Raw genomic sequence first — 23,876 nt, forward strand, 5'->3', positions numbered from 1 at the left:
AGAACTATTTCATCATTTTCGAACCTCATATATTCACATGTAATTACATTTCATAGTCATTCCTATAAATGATGCAGATTAAGCACTAAAAACTAGAAGTCATATTTTCTACTCCTTTAATACTTTTTTCTTAATTCTTATAAGGTTGGAATATTTTACATTTAAAATCATTTATTCATTTATTTATTAAAGACTATTATGCTCATTTTTTAGCTGTTTTACAATGTTTCGGCCAACTATTTCTTTGGCCTTCATAAGGATAGGAACTCCGAATCTCCTAACTGTATCCTCAGCAATTACTGCCTTCCGTAGTTGTTGTCATCTCACCACATTTGGGCCAACTAAGCCTCTGGCCGGCTTCGGGTAGGATTGAAACCGCTATCTTCAGACAATGCTCACCTGGAACAGTAGAGATTCAACGTCTCTATCCACTGCGCCATGGGCCCCGAAGATGAGGATAATAATCCGCAATAAATAAATGAATAGATAATACTTATCTCAATAAGCATTCCAATTAAATAATATAAAATCATTTAGTTCTGGCTGTCAATGTTTGATGGATTACTTCACCTTTTCTGTCCTCGGTTAGTGGAAGAGAAATCCTTCATGACTGAAACAATTTTTATCTTTATTCCTATCTAGAGTGCCTCTTTTTGGGGGAGCTAGATTTTCTCCCACATTAAAAACCGACCTTGTGTCTAACTCTGCCCTCGTGGGAAAGTAAGTAAATAGGAACATTGTATTTTCATAACATATACATGTGCTTTAGTTATAGTTTTAATTTTAAAAAAAAAAAAAAAAAAAAAAAACGTAGTGATTTTTCATGTTTATAATAAACTAGCCTGGGTACCCAGCATTGCCCGGGTGTTTAGAGGTGTGTGTTGAGCAAAAAAAAAAAAAAAAAAAAAAAAAAAGAGGTAGTAGCCAGACAGGCAGGCTCAAACCCGTGATGCAAATGGGGAAAAGAAAGTTAAGAAAACCTGATGTCTTACCACTACTCCATGACACGACTGTAAGTTCGGAACGTTAAAATTAGACTAAGTCAATCCAATGACTTGCAAAAAGGGCTTGCAAAAAATCGACCCCTCCTTGTAGAAAACTGCCAGAAGGAATTAATGTTTTTGGTCAATTTTCCAATATTCGTCGTCTGAGACGTCAAGCTTCAAAATGATACCCATTTTGTGAAAATCCATCGCCTTTGTTGAAAGTTTTAGGCAGATATACAAATGTATACATACATTTAAACAGACCGGTGAGATTTATATCAAAGATGTACAAAATGAATAAAGTCCAACACTGATAGTTTGTATTATTTGGACAACTGTTTTTATCTTGAATGTTATTTTCACAACGTTTCAGTCGATGTATCCTCCAACCTTCTTCAGATGTCAAACTCCGGAATCTTTCTATCAAACTCAGGAAATTACACTGTAAATTTGAATGGGACGCTTTCCCAAATCAACAGCAGATGTAGTATGCTCTCATTCCTTTAGCTATGACCGGGTAGAAGTTCTAAACAATTCATAATTGTATTTTGATTATTACCTGCACCGAGGATTGAACTATCAACCGCCAGAGGAATGTAAAATACAACTGAATTTCACCAGGTAGTTTAATTGTTACACTATGGGTCCTTGTGAATGAGAGCATGTTAACTCTCCATGGATTAAATAAAGAGTCCTCTTCAAAATTACATGCAGATTCCAGAGTTTGACAAGATACACCTGAAGACGGACAGAGATTACATTGACCAAACATTATGAAAGTAAAACTCAAGATGAGAACAGTAGTCCGAATAATCAAAATAATATGAACTATCAATCCTCATCTCAAAAATTCAGAAACATAACTTAACACTGATATGATAATGTGAAATATTATTTTTTTCTCATTGTTTAATAATGCCAAGATATGTGTGCATACAGCATACACAAAGATAAATGGCAGAGTATCAACTCATCCAATGAGCATGACTACTTATTGTCACTGCTGCTGTTTTTTTTTATTTTTTAATGGATTGACATTTGTAAGTAATCTGTAGAAGAAAAACACTAGATTATTCTTCTCTGCCCTTATTGGGATGAAGATGTTTGATATGCTTTTTGAGGCAACCAGTTGATTTGAAAGCCTTTCACCACATATTTAATGAATTATGTCTTGATGAGCTGAATTCCTTGTATGGCTGACCAGGAAAAATTTTGAAAGGTGTACTTGACCACAGACCAAACAAGAAGCAGAAAAAACAGAAACTTGTATTCTCTTAGAAACACCCCTCAATTGAGAATCGAGAATTTGTTCGCCTTTAAATTAGAAAAGCTTTGACTGACAATTCAATGTAGAATGTCTACTTTGAAAGACTGCCAGCCTGAAGTAAACTACATGTATACATTCAATGATATTCCTGCGAGATGATGGTATATATTTGTATGTTTTTGGCATCAATGATCGACTTAAACCTCCAATTTTAGTGCAAAAGAAAAGGTGATGGCTGAGAAGAAGATTTTCAGAAACTTGAAACATTTAATTCTGACCCATGTTTTAAGTTTTTGCCTAAAATAATAGACCTCGTTCAAAACAGGATTTTGAAGTCGGGAAGGATTAAAAAAATCAGAGTCAGATTTTTTAAATCAAACTCCGATTATACTGTATATTGGGAGACTAAAAAATTTAACCCAGAGCAATGTTATAAGCCTAACTCCTTCCAAAACATTCACTTCCCCCTGACTCTACAATCCTATCATCAAACGCCCGAAATCCTTGAAAAAGAAAAAACAATGCTAAAATATTTATTGTTTTACATAAAATTTTCTATACACAACTTTAAAAATTAATGTACAATATTTATTCTTTTGACTGACAAAATCCAAATGACTGGTGCAAGTACAGAATTTGAATACTTACTAAGTGGATTCCCTAACAGAATTAACTAGAATTGGTGGTCAGTAAAATAGACAATACCAAACTAATTTATTAACATTTATAAACTAAATCCGGATTCCCAACATTATTTTGCTTGTGGACCCCCTGAGGGACGTTGTGAGTCTATCTCTGCTCCTTCATTATTTTCATGGGAGGTGCTCTACTGAGCGTCAATCTATGGTCCCCTCCCCACCTGCAACAACAAATACTCGTCTAGCTACAGAAGCTGTCAATAATTTCCCTTACTTTCTATCAATATGGAAAACTAAATGAAAATTCCATGAACAAAATTTCTTTCCTAGTATTGTGGAACACAATACCACCAGGCTGACTATAATATGGTTGTTTCTAAATCTAATGTAAATAAATTCTTGTTGAGCTATCCTCTTAAATAATCAAATCTTACACAAGTTCCACCATTACTAATCAGTGTTGTCTCAGTCTAGCTGACACACACATTAACTCTTGACCTCCAATAGCCCTTCAGCCTTTATAAGCAGTGATCCTCTAATAAAAAATGGGCTTTAGTAAAAATAAGTTATAAACTCAAAGAGTCATGAAACTGAAATCATTGCAAGTTAAAAAAAAAAAAAAAAAAAAAAAAAAAAAAAACAAGTTAATTCTAACAACTGAGTAACAAAACTGAGATATTATGTATTTTCGGAAAATACTTCAACATGTTTTTACTTGTAATGAAATTAGATGAAATGCATGTTAATGTTGTTAAAGCTTACCTGGCTGTCTTTTGAGCGAGGTCTGTCTTGGAGAGTTTTGACAATGTGTAGAGTACCTACAAAGAAAGAATGAACACATTTAATTCAAAATGAAGCAGATCATTAACATAACATTTGCAATTCAGATGTTCTTGTTTTCTAACAGAAAATCACTCAAAATCAAATGATCAACAATTAAACACAAACATGAAATATCATGGATTTTATAACGGTTTTAGAGTCATATATATATATATATATATATATATATATACACACACACACACTAGCAAAAGTACCCGTCGTTGATTGGGTTCAAAAACAGCCTACAGAAAATGGACTCTGATTTATGAAAGTATGATAGGTTATGAAAAGGAAGGGTTGTAAATTTGGGTTGAATTTGGGGGTATCAAAACCAAAGCAAAATATGATGAAAATAAAATAGATCAACCCCATCATTTATTATACCATACCTGTTCACACTGAAACACTTATTACAGTATTCTGTGGATCTATATTAAAAAACCTTGTTAAACTTTGTGATATATTTCCATTCTATGGAGGCCAGGCGCAAACGCAGAGCCCACAATTTTATTATACCATCCCTATTTAAGTTAAAGCATACTTATCAAAGTATTTTTATGTACATCTATATTAAAAACACTTGTAAACGTTTTTTTTTTTTAATTTTTAAATTTTTTATTTCCATACTTTGTGGACCAGGCACGAGCGCAGACCCCACAATTTTAATGAACCACCGTTCTGCCAGATCAAACATACCCATTCCTGTGTCTCGATACATCTTCTATCATTATATGTAATCAGTTTTTTTAAAATAGTCAACCATATAGGAGCCTATTCGTGACCAGACACACACACACACACACACATACATACATTCAGCTTTATTTATATATATATATATATATATATATAAAAAAGGCAAAAGTGGGCCACGCGTTTTTGTATGCCCAAGAAAGGCTTTTGGAGGGGGTCTCTAGCAGGTTACTATTTTGGAAAATTTTTATATGCTGCCTAGATCATAATATCTATGATTTGTGAACGGATGTTGTCTTTACATTTATTTTGATCAACTTTTATAAAATTCAAGCTATTCCGTCCTTTCGCATGTTTGTTGGTCTTTTTCATAAAAATAAAGTAAAACTCATCAAAGCAAAGCCATCAGCAGCCTTTCATGCAGAGAAGTCTTTAAAGCAATTAGCTTTGATCAATGTGGGGAAAATCCTTTATATCAGACGAGTGCTGTTCATTTGGAAAGCTCCCCCCTTCTGCCGGGGAGGGGGCTGGTTTTCCCCAACATTGGTGGGAAACAAATAAATAAAACGGCAGAAAGCATAATGCTTAACTGGCCTCCAGCCAATGTTCATTTCTGCGCCTGCGTGATTCTTAATTTATTTGTGCAAGTCAACTTTTGTATTGACATCGCTTAATTTGAACGCTTTTCACTTCCTGTGGCGTTATAGCATAGCAGTAAGATGTCGCGTTTTCTTTCACTTTCTTTTCCGCCTTCGCATCATGGGTTCGAGCCTGCCTGCCTACTAACACTTTTTTTTTTCTTTTTGTGCTCACCCAAACACCCGGGCAATGCCAAGTACCCCCGCTAGTCTATTATATAAAAGGCCAAACGCGCGTCTGTGTATGTCTGCGAAAGGCTTTTTTTCGCCAAGGCTTCTCGTGTCGGTTACATTCTGGGAGAAGTTTCCTTATACTTCCTACATTGTAATATCTCCAATTTGCAAACGGACATTGTCTCTATCTTTATTTTGATTGAGTTTTAAAAAAGTCCCCCATTTTGAGTGTTTGTTTTTCTCGTATAAATAAAGCGAAACTAATCGAAGCAAAGGCATCCAACTGGCCTACAGGGTCAAGTCAATTAGGTTTGATCAATGTGAGGGAAACCCTTCATATCAGACAATTGCTATTCATTTGGACACTGCCAGAGTTGCTCTTTTTTTAGAGGTGGGCTGGTTTTCCCCAACATCATGGGGAAACATAAATAAATCAGCAGAAAGCGGGGAAACTTAACTGGCCTCTGGCCAGCTATAAAAGCAACGTTCATTTCTGCTCCTGCATGATTCTTAACTTAATTCCCAACTCACTAATCTCACTACCTGCTATGGCATAATGGCTAGCAAGAAAGTTCGAGTTCAATCCCATCTCTCTCTAGCTTTTTTTTTTTAGTCACCTGGGCAAAAGTTAATTACCAACTCTTTTTTTTCACCTTCTTTTCCTCCTTTGCGGTACGGGTTCTCACCCCTTTTTTTTGTTTAACAATTACAAACACCCGGGCAATGCCGCTAGTCTATCAATATAATAGGCTAGACTTTTTTGTCCATAAAGTTATAGCCAGTTGACTTAGAATGAGTGCTCTATGCCAAGTTGACAATTGAATACGGTTATATATGAGCTCTATTTTTTTTTTTTTTTTTGCATTAAATACTAGTACTCATTAACCTTTAACTGTGCATCAAACGGATATCATAATACTTAGTTTGCTGCACCTTATCATAAACGTCCATACAAAAGTTTTCAGCCAGATCTATCCAGTAGTTTCAGAGAAAAGGTGGAATGGACAAACAGACAGACTAAAGGAAATATATAAATATTACCAAGAAAGATTTTGTATTTATCTGAAGCCATCAGCAATGAAGCCACTTCTATTAATGTACTATATTTCAAGGCTCATTCAGTTTACGATACTATTTCAGACTAATGCACTATCTTACCCAATTATGTTTTCAGCATTCTAAAGACTATTTTCAAAGGATAGTCATCTTATACGATTATGTAGTAAGTTTTAAAAAAACATTTTTTAAAATGAAAATCACTCAAGACAAGACATGAAACCACTTGATATAAGGAGCTTAAAAAAAAGCACTCCAAAGTCAAAAACTAGACTGATAAAAGCTAGAGAGAGATTTCACAAACTGGCTGCATTACCCAGGATTGAATGATGAACAAAAACTAACCGGCATAATGACCTAACAATCGCGGCTGGCACAATAAATGCATGCAAAACTTGTTCATAAAATATTTAAACAAAAACTATCAGTTATTAAAGTATAAAAATGAATTTAAATGTTTAGAATGAAAACAAAAAATGACAAAACAATGTGAGCGAAAACAAGTTGAAGAGGGGATGGATTCCCAATGCTGTAGGTAAATCGACCAATGTTCAGTCTCAGGAGACAATGGAAGGTAAGGGTAGCTGCACATGTAATTGAGAGGCAAGGGTTGCACAATATCCACCCACATCTCTCCTGAATCGGCACTGTTTTGGTCGAGTGGCAAGAAGAGGCCGAAGACTGTGACTGAAAACAATGCAGAGATAAGTGGAGAGTATATACAGCACCTAAAATTTCTCAATGATCATTCATTAAGTAATAACAATATGTAATAACTAGGGCTTTGACAAGAGAATATTCTTTTCATAATTTTGACTCATGTATATATCAGTTAATATCTTACGTTTTTATATAGACAGTGATGTGGTTCTTGATTACGTAACCATGTCGGATATATACTTGAGAGTCAAAACAATGATAAGAATATTCTCTTGTCACAGCCCTAGTAATAACATTATGTAATAACATGAAATAATAACAATAAGACCAATAAGAAAAAGAAGAGCCTCCTGCTCTCACCCTTGAACTGTATATTATGCTAGTGGTTACATTAGTGGTAAATAACTTAAAATTAGGACGAAGATGTAGTTGTAGGTAATTACAACCTAGATGTCACTGTTAAAGGTAACTTCCATTAGATACGCAGTAAGCATTAATGTAAAAGAAGAAATGAAAGGTTTCATTCATGAGTTGATAGAAAGAGAAAAATATACAGCGATTGAGAGGGATAACAATATTCGTACGTTTGGAAAATGTACTGGGATTGAGAGGGATAACAATATTTGTACGTTTGGAAAATGTACTGGGATTGAAAGGGATAACAATATTTGTACGTTTGGAAAATGTACTGGGATTGAGAGGGATAACAATATTTGTACGTTTGGAAAATGTACTCAGATTGAGAGGGATAACAATATTTGTACGTTTGGAAAATGTACTGGGATTGAGAGGGATAACAATATTTGTACGTTTGGAAAATGTACTCAGATTGAGAGGGATAACAATATTTGTACGTTTGGAAAATGTACTGGAATTGAGAGGGATAACAATATTTGTACGTTTGGAAAATGTACTCGGATTGAGAGGGATAACAATATTTGTACGTTTGGAAAATGTACTCGGATTGAGAGGGGTAACAATATTTGTACGTTTGGAAAATGTACTGTCCTTTATTGACTAAATTTATGTTATATTGCATTTTTGTTAATACTTTTTAAGAATTAAAAGTAATAAAATTATACAAAATGCAGAATTATTAGATTGAGAAGAAAGTTCTTGCAGAATTTTTAATTTTGATTTCAAATGATTTATTCTCAAATAAGATTTTGTTATAATACCTTTATTTTATATATCATTTTAAAGAGCGTTTTTTGCTCTACCTAATCATTTTAATTACAATAGTTTTAAAACAATTATGTCTTCTTTTTAGAAAGTTGACAAGATGGAAAAAAAAAAACATATTTGCACAATTTTCTTATTTAATTCAAGCTAGGCCAAAAAGCTGATGAAACAGCTTGTGATATCAATGAAGCGTTTGACCCAAGAACCACTACTGAACAAACAGCACAATGATGGTCTTAGAAATTTAGTGGCGATGATGAGAATCTTAAAGATGATGAACATAATGGTCGGCCATTAGATGTTGACAACGATCAATAAAGAGCCTTAGTTGAAGCCAATCCATGTACAACTGTTCAAGAACTTGCTTCTAAATTAGATGTAACGTATACAACGACTTTCAACCACTTGGGAGGGATTGGAAAGACAAAAAAACTTGATAAATGGGTGCCTCATGAATTGAATGACAACCAAAAGAAAAGTTAGACACCAACGAAGCTCAACAACACTTCCTGAAGCAACAGTTATAACCAAAAGAAGAATAGGCTGACTGCTTGATGGTCTGCGACCGGTCTCATCCATTAGTTTTTTTAATGCAGGTGAAACCATTATGGCAGAAAAGTACTGTCAACAAATGGATGAAATGCATCAGAAACTTCCACAACACCTAGCAATAGAACAACAGAAAAGATCCAATTCTTCTTCACGACAATGCCCAACCACCACACATTGCTAAATAGACCCTGCAGAAGTTAAACAAATTGGGATGCGAAACTGCCTCATCAGCCATACTCTCCAGTCCACTCACCTACTGATTACCACTTTTTTAAGCATCTCAACAACTTTCTGCGTTAGAAATGCTTCAAAAACCCAAGTGATATCAAAAACACCTTCAGCGACTTCATCGCCTCCAATACGCAGCATTTTTACGTTACAGACATAAATACGCTTGTTTTGCGTTGGCAAAAGTGTGTTAATTCTGGTAGTGCTTATTTCGATTCATAATTTTTTGTTTGAACAAAGTTATGTTCATCTGAACTTAAACGTTAAAAATGACAAAAAATTTAGTCAACCTGATAAATTAACAGTAGAATTTGCATAATCCCAGTTCATTCATGCGATACACATTCAAAAATATCATATTTGATAAAATTGAAAAAACATTTTCAAATAATGAAAATCAAATTATTAAACCGTATTGTCAAAATAAAAATAAAACACCTTCATTCTTCCACCCAAAAATACAACGATGATTATGAAAATTGAGAAGGGAGGGATGTTTTATGGCATGACAACTCTTTCCAGATTATTTACTGCCGAATGCAGTAATTTTTGAAAAAGGTTTAATTCTTTTCATCTCCATATATTTATAAATCATGTTTAGTTTTGTTGTTTTGTGGAAGGAAACTTGTTTCTGTTTTTTACTTTGTAGAATATGACCGTTTTTTTTTTTAAGGAAAAGCAAAAATAACACCAATAATTGGTGCATTTTAGATCAGGAAGCAAATATCTTCAGACAACTTGATGTGAAAATAGAGAAGCCATCGTCAGCAATACACCACTAACAAAGGTCATTGCTTCTACAATGTTTTTTTTAGAAAAGATACACAATAAAAGAGAACTGACAAAACCGGTTTCAACAGATAAATGTAACAGATAAAACAAGTAATAAAAATGACTATGTGAAATAAATGTGTGTGTGTGTGTGTGTGTGTGTGTGTGTGTGTGTGTGTGTGTATATATATAAAGTGAAATTGTGTGTGTGTGTACATTTCACGACAAAACTGCCAATTTTAAGCTTAGAAGACTCGAGATTCAACATTAGGGGTATTGAGATTTAGGAAAATCTCTTTAATTGGTTTTTGGCCAGAAATTTGGTTCTCAAGGGGTCAAAGTTCAACGATTTGACCATTGAAAACTCTACCCAACTCCTCCGGCAATTTTGGGTCTAAACAATTGAAATTTTAGATGTAGGCTACTTGAACATGGATCAAACTTTTTAATTTGATTTCAGCCCAAAACAATAAATGTTAAGGAGTCAAAATTGGGGTCAAAGTTAAAATAATTTTACCTCTGCAGTCTCTACAAAATTACTCAGCCAATTTTTGGTCTACACATTTGAAATTTTACATAAAGAGTTTCAGACATAGGGCAAGTGTTTTAATCAGTTTTGGGGTGAAAATTTGGCTGCCAAGAGGTCAAAGTTAAAAGAGTTGACCTTAGCAGACTCTACCAAACTCCTCCACCAATTTTGGGTCTAAATACTTGAAATTTTAGATGTAGGTTACCTAGATATGAGTCAAACTTTTTAATACATATATGCATATAAAGTTATAAACAGTAAGTAGGGCCCGAGAAAAGCTAGCCTTAACTGCTAGTAATATATATATATATATATATATATATATATATATATATATATATATATACATACACACACACACACATCTCTACTATTATATAGAAGTCACTTTGTGTGTGTGTGTGTGTGTGAGTTAGTTCCTTTATAGGTTCCAAAACGGTTGAGCCTATCTTTTGTAAGTTTCACACAAAGGTAATTTATATGTCTGGTAGTGTTCTTAGAAATGGTTTGTACAGAAATTTGTTTGATAAGTATCGAAAATCAAAAAAATCTGATCCTAAAAATAGTCTATCCTTCTAATAAATAAAAAATAATTTTTACAGGGAAAAATTTAGGTGGCACCTGCAAGGGAGATAATAAAATCTCAAATAATTTCTTCTACCCCCCCCCCCTCCGCAAAAAAAAAACAGCTGACATCTGGAAATATAGTTCAGTGGTAGAGCACTCAACTACAAATCAAATTATACCGTGTTCAAGCCCGAGTATACCTCACCATTTTATTTGAATTTTTTCTTATTAATAAATTCAATTTACGATAAAAGAAGTATTATTTAAAATTAGCACAAATCATTTCTTTGTTTGCATATTTTAAAAGTAAACATTAATCAGAAGCAACCTTAGTAGAAGTTACATGTGCCCAATAATGCTGGATGAAACAGAGCTGAGAGGGAAAAGACAACAAAATATCAAAGTCTTATATGTGACATGAAAAGAAACTGGAATCTTTTGAAGATCTCCATCATTCCAGTTATTATAGTTATAATAGGTCCGACATTGAACAAGGCTTCGAACAATGCTACATCAGTAGATTTGGTCCTGGATATGACCTTAAACTATATCCAGTGGTGAGGCCCCAACCTGCGGGCTTTGGGGAGTGTGGAGCCACGCTTTAATTGCCATTGCCCCCAAGTCCACTCTGACCCGGAGTGGTAGAACCTGTTAGGGTCCCAACTATGGGTTGAATAGAAACCGATTTGAAAACAACAAATATAGTCTATTAAAAAATTTTTCTTCAAAATCTTTGGATTCGGTATTAAATAACCCGAAAAGAGTTGATATGCCATAAAACAAAACCACCAACCAACCAATCCTCCAGTAGATTAGAAACTCCTGCTTACACAAGGAAGTCCAACAATGGATGAAATCATATCATTCAACATTTTATATATATATATATATATATTACACACACACATACACACACACACACAATCCTCTCCAGGTGAGGGGACAAAAGAGAAATGACTAGCTTCACTGATGTCATCCAACTGCCTCTGCTAATCAATGTGCTTCATATTGATTACATTAGAACAGGTGCTATTCTTTGTTTAGATCTAAAGATTGTGAAAGTTGGAAGAATTTGGTTACATCCACATTCATGCTGGGTTGGCACTGGTTGGACCACCTCCTTATACTGTGCAACCACATGCTACCTCACTTGACAAGAATCGATGACCCCCAACAGTCTTCTACTTTATCTTCTTTTCTTGTTCTGGTTGTGTTGTCATCTCTCACAGATTGGCAACTCTTGAGGGGAGTGCAGTGACTCATGAGTATAAAAATGAAATAACACAAGAGAAAACAAACTCCAACACATTATGAAAATGTCAGTTGCACTCTGGGTGTGTGTGTGTGTGTGTGACACCATCGATCATCTACATGTTATGGCCCACAGCTACATAGTTGTCTGCTGAGGCTGTGTTCATCAGTTGTTAGTTCATTTCTATCTGCTCCAAGCCACACATACACTGTAATTGTGTCCAACTGAATAAACAGTCCTGAGCTCAAAACTGACAAGCAGCAAAATCCCACCCCTACACTGTAGATATCCCTAGATGCCGTAAAGCCTTCTACTCATAGCTTTTTCCCTCGGACTGCTGCACTTTGAAATTCCCTCCTGGCTCCCTGCTTCCCTGACTGTAGTGACATGCAGAAATTCAAGTGTAATGTGAACAGACATCTCACTGCCCAATTCCATAAATAGTATCTCAAATCTAGTTCTAAATAGTAGCCACTCACGACTAAGTGGCCCTGTGCTTTGTTTGGGATAAAACGTCAATAAAAAATGGATAAATTACTAAAACTTTAAAAATATAATTTTCATACATTTTCAAGGGAGATAATTTAAATGCAAACTATTAATCTTTTAAATTACAATAAATTTATATTATACATATATTATATCAGTGCAAGTTCAGAGAACAACCCAATTAAAAAAAAAAAAAAATTCAGATAAATATTTATGATGTATGTACTCATCAGGAAAACAAAAATATCATGTCCCAAAAATTATCCAAATTGATTGCATATTTCTTTTAACTAAGACAATCAAATTTTATGAGGAAGTGATACATTGTCTGATGATTTGTCATATTTAATAAATAAAGGGAAACAACTCAATTCGAACTACTGAGATCAAAATTAGCCTTGTAATGATTATGATTTACTATTAAAATTAAAAATGTAAAAAACAAAAAAAAAAAAATGACTTCAATCTGCAGAAGTTCAAATGATAGTAAACTACTTCTGTGGATTCAATAAATGGTTCCATTCTAAATTATATATATATATATATATATATATATATATATATTAATTTTATTTATACAAACATTAATGGCTACATATGTGCATACATGTTTCTGTAATCACCCACGTCGGGGGATTACGTCTTCAGGCCAAGAACTACCTTCAAAAGTGACATTTCCACCAAATACATTTTTCTATTTCGTTTATCAAGTTAAAAATACAACCTGGGTGGGAGTCAAAAAAAAAAAAAAAACAAAAACGGTAAAAGGATGAGTGAGGTCTATGAAGATGATAAACATCTTTTTTCTTTTCCCCCTCCCCCATCTAACTTAACTTTTGGCTTTTTATGGAATAGGGTACTTGAGAGTTTCGTTTTCTTGTCTTAGAGTCTGTAAGTTAATAACCTAAGCTATGGTCAACCAAGTACTGACCGGTGCCTTTTTAATCTACCTCCACCCACACATACACGCAACACACACATAACACATCCATACACAGACACTGCCAACACACACAGTATACACACATTAATCCATATATTCAAAAGCGAATCCATGCTAGACACTTTTTGTTTTATTTACTGAAACTAGACAATGATTCTGAAACTACGTAGAAGATAAAGTAAAAGTTACATTTAGGTAAATAAAAAAATATAAATAAATAAAAATAAAATACATAGATAAATAAATAAATAAATAAATAGAAATAAAAAATAAAAATATATACAAAAAATACAATAAAAAATAAAAAAAATAAAAAAATAAGATAAATAAGAATAAAAATTAAATTAAATTAAAACAAATAAACCAACAAAATGTGAATAAATATAAACCCGAAAGTTATCTAAACCCCACATGTACCTATATGCGTGTATCAATACACTTATAAATGTCTAACATTTATCTACACCCGCGCATATATACACACACACACATTTCAGACATACAGAGACAAATAATAGTATTTTTCTTTACTTATGTAGCGTGGTAACATCTTCGTATATGCAATATTATGCTACCCGACTACAGACGGGTGTATATATATATATATATATATATATATATATATATATATATATATATATATATATACATACATACACATATATACACAAACACACACATACATACATACATACATATACATATATATATACATATACACATACATACATATAAACACACACACAACAGACATACATATCCACACATACATACATATATAACATATATATATAAACAACATTCGGACATCCATACATTTTTGTAATCTATATTGTTACAACAATTCTATACGAGGCAGCCTATTCTAATAGTTCAGAAATATACGTGTGTATACATATATCTACATACAATAGACACAGAGACACATCCACATACAAACATACACACAGATACATAGATACAGATATATATATATATAAACATACAAACATACATGCATACGTAAAATACACTTATATATCCAAAGTCACACAAATATAGACATATATATATATACATGCATACATGTACCGTGCCACCAAATGATACATCTAAAGTAGAAACAGACATGAATACACCTACTATATAAATTCACTTTTTCTATCAAATTCCACACGTCTAGTTATGTTTCATGGCCCCATCCGCTTGTTACACTTTGCTAAGTTGTAGGCTTTTACCGTAAAAATTGACACTACGTAAAAATTTATATTGAATTCAGCATGAAGTTCATAGGGTTATCCTCATATTTAACAAAGATTCTTTCGATGGTAAGGCAGGTATACATAAGATGTATCACGACACAATAATAATATATAATAACATATGACAGAAATCAGAGTATTTAGGTTATACAAACCTAGTATATAAGCTTATATATTGTAGTACTTACCTTCATCTTTGCTTATTCACTCTAATACCCTTATTCCTTTCTCTTCCATTCACCCTTCATTCCTTACTTTCTTTCATCTATTTATTTCTTCTATTTTTTTTTTTTTTTTTTTTTTATATTAATAAATTATTTTTCCTACCCGGGTATATAAAGATCATATATCCATACATGCACACACCCAAAAATATCCATATGCATACATTATTACGAGCTTCACTCAAAACGATCTATTACTCATTTAGTTAAAATATACCTTCATACAGGTACTTATTTCGGCTAGTAATACCATAACTGCTCGATGAAGTAGAATATTAAGTGACTTACGTAACCCATATGGGTATGATTATAGTTGCGACCTCACTTATCCTCTTTGTGGGGGGGTTATTTGATGGGGGTTAGTTGTACTTATAGCAGTTCCATTATCCTAATTTAGAGTTCCTTAAGTGCATGTATTCTGAAATGTTTGCAGGATATAGCAGTTTCTTGTTTAATATTCAATAATTTTTCTCGGTCTTTAAACCTAGTTATCTCAAGTTTTTCTGATACTATTTTGGTAGACACGTGTTGTTTCATTGGATTTACTTCTAGGAAACTAAACTCTACTGGCTATATATATATATATATATATATATATATATATATATATATATATATACCAAAATTCAACAATATGCAGTTGAAGAAAGTCAGAGGCTACATCATTTGAAACATTTTGAGAACAGCATCCAAGGTGAGAAAAGCAGTTTTAATAATATGCTTAATACGGAGTCGGAATCGGAAAATTCAGTATAAGATCACCCCCATCCATCCAGCTAATTCCTCATCTTTATGACATTTAAGTCAGTAATTTTGTGGTATGATAAAGTTTAGAATCTGTTGAGATTTTTTAAAACTCCCGGGTCAGATTTCTATCAACAGCTCGTGAAAATTGAGGTGGGAGTAATAGAATCAGGAGTTAGCAATTTTTGAATGAACCGGAGTCAAGAGAGATAGACATTCTTTTCAGCTTACTCTCCATCTTTAACAAAGATGAGGATACTCAACTGAATAGAGTGATGCACACTAATAATTTCTAATGTCAGAAATTGTTCTATTTGAAAGATATATGTTAACTTTTCCAGAAGTAATTTAGTAAGATTCTAACATGGTTATCGCACTCCTAAGGTCAAAAAGCAGATGCAGGCTAAATTTCAGTTCATACTATATAAAAGTTGTACTATCATACAAAGTCTGTACACAGAAGTGCAGTTTTAACCTTAAAAGAAATTACTGTATATTACAATACAATGAATATAATTATCTTGATAACAGCGTAGGGTAGTAAATGTCACATTTATTTCTAGTCAATATTTAAAGAAAAAAAAAGAAAAAAAAAAAAAATGATTTGCTTACCTACCACCAGTGACACATATTCATCGTAATTGCGTTAGGTAATTCTTATTTGATTTAGTTACGTCAAGAACAAAAGAAAGCATTCCCCCAGTGAATTAAATGCACCCCCAGATACCAACGTGGAAATTTCTATAGCGTGTGTCTGTGTGTGTAAAATTCTCTTTACTTTCAACTTGTGGCAACTCATTTATTTTTGGATATTTTGATAAAATTTGGCTGTGAACAAGATTTAATTTCATTTTATAATTTTCATTTTATGTTTATTTATATTTTAATTTTATAAATATATATTTCTTTTTAGTCATGTATGATTTATTTTTTAATGCTTTTCAATTAAACGCACACAATATTGTTTGTTTCTATGCATATAAAACAGTCCCATCTTTAAAAAACCGAGGCATCTGTTAATATACTTGGGTTAATATAAGGCTTTAAAACTGCGTTTCACAAAAAAAAAAAAAAAAATCAAAGTTGAAAACTAGGTTATTTAAATATTCCCTATTATCAAATTGTTGTAACTTCCATAGTTACCGACCTGGATTTTCATAAACGTTGGCTTGGACTCACCTAGCAACTGATGTAAACTGCTGGAATATGCTGAGTATTGATCAAATTGCCAATGAAAAATCAATAACAAACACACTTAGCCAATGAAAGTCTAAGCAGACGACGTAATGGAAAGAAAAAAAATGGAAGAGAAACATGAATTAATCAACTTCAGATAAAATATTACATAAAATGAGCATCTCTAAAATTATTAAAATAATATACTTGTGGTCATAATATAGCAACGACAATATCTGGAGTATAGGTTGAAACACCCACTTAACATCTGGAGAAACATTACAAGAGACATTTGTCAGGATTATTTCCTTAAGATATCTCCAAGAGATCAGAGGCCGGGGGCACACAGTGGAAATTGACGAGTTTCTGTTTAATAGCTGGAAGGCTCCTCAAACCACTCTGGGTCTTTGGAGGATATGACCCTACCAAGAAGGAGGGTTTCTTGGTGACTGTACGAAACTGTAATGGCGAAACCTTCCTATAATAAATAAATTCTGCTACTGGAGACCACGATTGTATCCGACTGTTGGAAAGCCTACAGCAAAGTTGGAGGGTTCCACTACCTAACAGTGAATTTCAGAGACCCTACAACGAAGGCTCTACCTAAAATATTCTTAAAGAAATATTCTGCCCACTAACAGTTTCCTCCTCCACAAAAAAATAAAAGAAAACATTTGCACAAAGAAAAAAAGAAAATTTCCAAAGTTTTTTTTAACTATTATTACATTAAAAAGCATATATATATATATATATATATATATATATATAAAAACAAAAATGTAATTAGTATTCAATATTTTTTTTTAACGTTTTTAAATTTGATCAACGCTTGTCATATTCTGTCGGTTTACATCAGCTGCTGGGCAAGCCCAAGCCAAGATCACAGAAATCTGGATTCGTAACTGCAGAAATTGTTTTTTTGTTTGTTTTTACATAGTTCCAACCTGTGCAGGTTTTTTGTTTTCTTCAATTTACTAAACAAAAAAATCTAACTTGATTTGTACTATGAAAACTGGATGTGTTAGATGCTGAAATAAATTTTATATGAAGCTTCCGCGATATTTTTGTACATTTTGTTTTTTCAAGAGGTACGAGTTGCCTTAAACAGGCATTTAAAATTGTTGTAGATTTTTGAAAATTCAGTATGTTATTACTATACATCTTATCAGATGACTGACCAATTGTTATGATTTCAGGTTCAAATAAATAGCTACAGCAAGAATTAGAATAGGCTCTACTAATGCCTCATTGCCACAGCTGGTGAATTTCAAAAATGTAATCTGGATGTGAGGACACTTTAGAAGAACAATATGCAATAAAATTCTGTTTTGAACTTGGAAAAAATGCTACAGAAACGTATGGAATGCTTCAGACTGCTTTTGGACCATCTTGCATGAATCAAGCATCAGTTTTTGAGTGGAAAAAGACACTCAAGGAAGGCAGGGAGTCTGTGAGGGATGATAAGAGGTGTGGGAGGAGCAAGGAAGTAAAAAAAAAAACAGAGTTGATTGGTCAAATAAAGAATTTCATGTTTTTATCAAGTGGCAAGTCATAGGATTTTGCTGATTTAATAATTATTGCTTCCATTATGATTTTATTTTCCTATATCACATGACATTACATCTGTAAAGGGTTTTCACTTGTTTTAAGCCTGCACGTTTAGCTATTCACTTTAAAAATTGTGTAGAGCACAAAATGGCAATTAAAAAAAAATTCCCAACAAACTTTGAACAATCACAATACAGTGGCCAACTAAACGGAGCTTTCAAAATAAATTCTGCACCATTGTTTATGGTTTATAAAGATCTATATAGCTGCATTAAAAGTTTTTAGATACAATGAAAATAAAACTTTGGTTTGGGATACTTAATATAAATATATTTAGTTATGTTTCCATAGAGATACGACATATTTCTGAATTTTTTAAAGGAGGATCGATAATTAGTATTCTTTGGATAAAGTACTTAAGTAGAATTCAGTTGCAAGTGACATTCTTCTGGAGGTTGAAGGTTCAATCCTCAGTGCGGGCAATACTCAGAATTGTGAATCACTTAAAGACTTCTATCTGTCATGGCTGATATCAGGAGAGCATGTTACCCCCTTGTAGAATAATAAAAGGGTTCCGTTCAAAATTCTGTGCAGATTCCAGAGTGTGACAAAGATTTCTGAATTCGACAAGATACATCTGAAGAAGATCGGAAGTTACATTGTCCGAAATGTTGCAAAAATAACACTCTAGATGAAAACAGTAGTCTGAACACTTCAACTAGTACAGACCAACAAAAATAATCCAAGAGTAATGACCAGGTATAATTAACAAAACTACAAAAGGTCATGGCAGAAAATACATCAAGTTTGCTAATTTAATGCAATTCTCGTCGTTGATGACCTCAGAGGAAAATCAAATCTGGGCAGTATAGGGAGAAGTGTTCAGAAGAGAATACTTTGATGGTATGGCCATATTGAAAGTACAGATTAGACTTCTTGGATTAGTAGACGTAAAACAGTTGAGATAGCAGGGTCAGTTGGCCTGGGAAGATCAAAGGAAACATGATAGGAAGTCATAAGAATGGATTTGAGAGAAAGAAGGACAAATAAAGACCTGGCCAGAGTAGATTAATTAAGTCCATTTCAACCCATGCCAGCATGTAAAACAGACACTAAACCAAAGATGATCACAAATTTCACTGAAGTGAATAAATTACGACTTGATTTTGTCACAAAATATAATATCAATTTGAATAGTAATCTAGTATATATAAAAGGCAGTTGTCTGTGTGTGATTTTGTATATTCAGATAAAAGTAAAAAAAAAACTACAAAACAGATACCTACAAATCTGGTATATGTATTCTTGATAACTGTTGCACTGGAAGATAGAGATCTAAAATTTAGAAAAAGTTATTCCTTTGAGGTCAGCTGGGCCAGATTTTGTCAGAGAGAGGAGGTTTTTTAGTACTATTATGTACTAATTTGGAAAGTTGTATGTGTGTGTCCAGCTAAAGAGAAATAAGCTGGGCAAAGAAGAAAGGGGGGGGGCTAGTAAAAACACTGCTTGATGAAACCCTTTTAAAATGCTTAGAACAGAGAAAGCAAATGGTAAGCCCAACTCCTCTCAGAAATGAATTCATAAATCGTTCACTATTTCCATGAGAAGTCCTTTTTTCCTTTCTTTTTTACTAGCCTGGGGGCCGGCACTGCCTAGGTCTTTGGAGGTGTGTGTTGAACAAAAGAAAAAAAAAAGTGGTAGTAGAGGGGCAGGCTCGAACCCATGACATAAAAGCGAAAAAGAAATTGAAAGAATATCTGATGTTCTACCGCTACTCTATGACACAATCGGAAGTCTAAAGCATTCAAATTTGACGTAGTCAATCAAAAACAAAAAATGACTTGCAGAAATGGCGTTGCTTTTAAACCTCCCACAAAAGAAAATTAGACACAAGGTCGTTTTTAATGGGGGGGGGGGGGGGGCAGCTCCCCCAAAAAGAGGGCACTCTGACAGTATCTAAATAAATAGTAATTATCTCAGTATCAATGGTTTTCCCAACATTAACCCAGGACCAATTACAGAACAGATACTAATGCCAGGCGATTGTGTTCCAATGGTTTCGCTTTATTTATATGAAAAAGACAAACAAATACTGGAGACGACGGCATGATGGGAATTTTGTTTAACTCGGTCAAAAAAATGATAGAGACAATGTCTGCTTGTGAATGCGAGATATTAGGATCTGGGAATTATGTGAAAACTTCTTGCAGAATTTAACCGACGCAAGAAGCCGTTTGTGGATATACACAAACGCTCACAGCCATTTTGCCCTTTATAGAATAGATAACTTTTGTTTGCGATGTTTACTTTCTTATTTCTTTTTTAACTTCACTGATGGAAACATTTTATGTGAATATTAATGTGAACACTAGCAAAGCATAATTTTTTCTTTAAATCATTTTTGACAGAAAGCCTGTCTCTGCTTATTATTTCATGGCAAGTGCTCATCTGAGCTCAATCTATGGTATCCCCTTGCCAAACTTTCAAAAATATTTGCCTAGCTGAAACCACTGTCAATAATTTACCCCACTATCCGTGCCTAGACCTAAACATAAATTCCATGAAAAAAAGCTTCCTTCATGCCTGTGGAACTCTCTACTTTTTCCCTGTTATCCAGCTGACTACAAAAACAAGTTCTTGATGAGCCGTTCCCCTAAGTAATCCAATTCATCAAATTTCCACTACTAACGATTACTAAGATATTATCCCATTGACTGCTGTACACTCATTAACCTTTATCCTCGAGTGGCCTCTAGGCCTTGATAAGGGATGAAAAATGTAAATAAAAAAAAATGTACACTCATAACTTTAAAGTCTGGGTATTTTTCTTTTTCTATCTTGTCTGAAAGTCTTGCAGATGCTTTAAAAAAAAATCAATAATATTATAAAAAGATTATCTGGATAAAATTACTTGTAATTTTAGACACAGAAACTACATCATAACACATTACCTCTAAATATGAATGCATTATTGAAGTAAGAAAACACACAGCATCTGTTATCAACAATTCAATTATTCTATTTCAGATTTTTTGAGACGAGGACTGAATACTCATATGATTCTTCAAACTACTGTTCTCATCTTCAGTGTTATTTTCTTCAGTGTATCTTGCTAGACTGAAGATTCTTTGTCGAACTCGGAAATCTTCACAGAATTTCAATCACGGCTGATGAAACAAGAGCATACTACTCCATGGATTAAATAAAAGGTTCCATTCAAAATTATGTGCAGATTCCATAGTTTGACAGAAAAATTCTCAACTTCGACAAGATACACCTGAAGAAGGCTGGAGGTTACATCGACCAAAACATAAAAATAACAATCAAGTTGAGAACCATAGTTTAAAGAATCCAAATAATAAATTATTCAAATAATAGAATTAAAACCCACATAAACATACAATTCATCCCTATTAACTCAATATTTCTTCCAAAAGGAATACTTGAGTGAATTCACTTAAAGCTGTTACCAGTAATTGTTGAACTCCATTCTTCAATTTGTTTTCATTTTGTAAGCCACTGATGATTTGAATGAACTCTAATGCCCTTTTTTAAATGGTTAATTCATGTCAATGAAACTATGGTACACAGCTGAAATATGTAATAGTTTTTAAATAAATAATTTGCCTATATATATATATATAAGATAAATTGAGTTAAAATATCTTATAAACTGCTGAGAGAAATAATTTAAGATATAAATTTAAAATATAGTTCTTAAACAAGGTTAGCTTAATTCATTCAATAGAATTGTGACAAATTTACATTAGAAATATTTTTGATAGAAAAAGGAAAACAGTTTTAAAAAGATAAACATATATCTATTACAAATGAGTGTTTGGTATATAAACAATTCACTTCCACCATATACATAAAATTCATTTGTCTGAACAATTTCCGTTTATTTTTTTTCTCCGAGACGGATGGACATTATAAACAAATAAAAAGAAAATGCCCATTTAATGTTCAAATCAAAGGAACAATATATCCATGAGAAAAACAATCTTCTAAAAAGATATAACTAATAAAATATTCTGTTTTTTAGTAGCAACTATTTTAACATAGAACAAAATCAGAAAAAAAAATAAAGAATCAAACTTTCTTCAATGTGGAATTGATACCACATACCAGACTGGATATCCAGTAACAATAGACATGGAGAAAATAAGATGACAAAAAAGGAAAGAGATGCTATCTCAAAATATCATTAAAATATACAATATATGTGTTGTTTTATTTTAAAGACATACATTACTAAAACTTTCTAAAATATAATGCCAAAAAGTATATTTAGACCAAAACAACTTTTCCTTTTTATAATTATATTGTGGAAATGGATTATAGTAAAATACTTCCATCTAACAGACATTGTGCTAATTTTGACCAAATCACGTGGGTTAAATCCTTTACTATAACTACAGAATCTCATTATATAAGAAAATAAAAAGAATACATAATAATTACATTATACGGGCGGGGGGGGGGGCGTTCCAAAAGTAAAGCCTCCTATCTTTTTTTATTTCAAAAAGTTGAAGAGCTATAAGACAAGAGGGGTACCATCAAAATGAACAAGCTTTTGTGTTCTAGAATTTATTAGTTCATAAGGAGGAGAGGGAAGGTGGGGGGGGGGAGTCGACGGTTAACAGTCCTTTGATACTGATATCACTGAGAGTCCAACCAATCAGATACATTGATAACATACACCACTCCATAAAAAAGGAAATAAGTCAATCATTGATTTAGCAGTTAATTTTGTTTTTCTATCACAAAAATAAATCTATTACTATAAATCTAATTAATTATTAATATATTATTATTATTATTATTATTATTATTATTAATAAATCTAATTTTTCTATCACATAAAAATAAATCACAATCAAATGAAATAAAATTTGAAATCAGCTTGGGTTTTTAAGCATACAAGATTCCAGAAATCCATGACCTTTCTCCATTACCCATGCTTGAAAAATTTCCCTTATTAGAAAGAATAAAATTGAAACTGTTTTAGACACCAAACTCTACCAGAATCATGATTGCTAATATAATAAATCCATTTTTAATCCATATTAAAAGTGTCCAGCCACTTCATAAGACTCGTATATACCACACAAAAAAAAAAAACACTAATTTCCATCACATTAAAAATTACAGTCATTAGCATAGTTTCTAAAGTGCACATTATAAACATGGTGTCTGTCTATCCAGCTATGCAATTGAAGCCAAAGCCCTGTAAAATCAAGCAACTTTTCTCAAGTAAAATTTTTATAAAGAATCCAATGGTGGCATCAATTTGTATCGAGTTGTTTTACGATATTCTGATGTCAGCATTCATAAGCAACACAGCGATTTTATTTATTTATTTTTCATAACAAAGCCCTGTAACAAAATTCAACATTTTATCAGGAAAGATTTTATAAGGAATCCGCGTTCTTAGTTTTTATAAGTTTGCGACAAAATCTACAATAAAAATAAAGGATTGTTTAAATGTTA

General features: G+C 32.8%; 1 protein-coding gene across 14 annotated transcripts in view; it reads right to left on the reverse strand.

Annotated features, from left to right (window-relative positions):
• The window catches only part of LOC145241382 (proto-oncogene vav-like), a 347,285-nt gene that overhangs the window by 192,054 nt on the left and 131,355 nt on the right, over positions 1 to 23,876 (reverse strand). For all 14 annotated transcript variants that reach the window (XM_080104292.1, XM_080104290.1, XM_080104285.1 and 11 more), the window contains exon 3: positions 3,654 to 3,709. In XM_080104292.1, the coding sequence (XP_079960418.1) occupies positions 3,654 to 3,709 (56 nt within the window). The remainder of the gene's footprint in view (positions 1 to 3,653; positions 3,710 to 23,876) is intronic.

Source organism: Euprymna scolopes, chromosome 20, assembly GCF_053919585.1.
Source record: "Euprymna scolopes isolate OS-2025 chromosome 20, ASM5391958v1, whole genome shotgun sequence".
Taxonomy (NCBI): Eukaryota; Metazoa; Mollusca; class Cephalopoda; order Sepiida; family Sepiolidae; genus Euprymna; species Euprymna scolopes.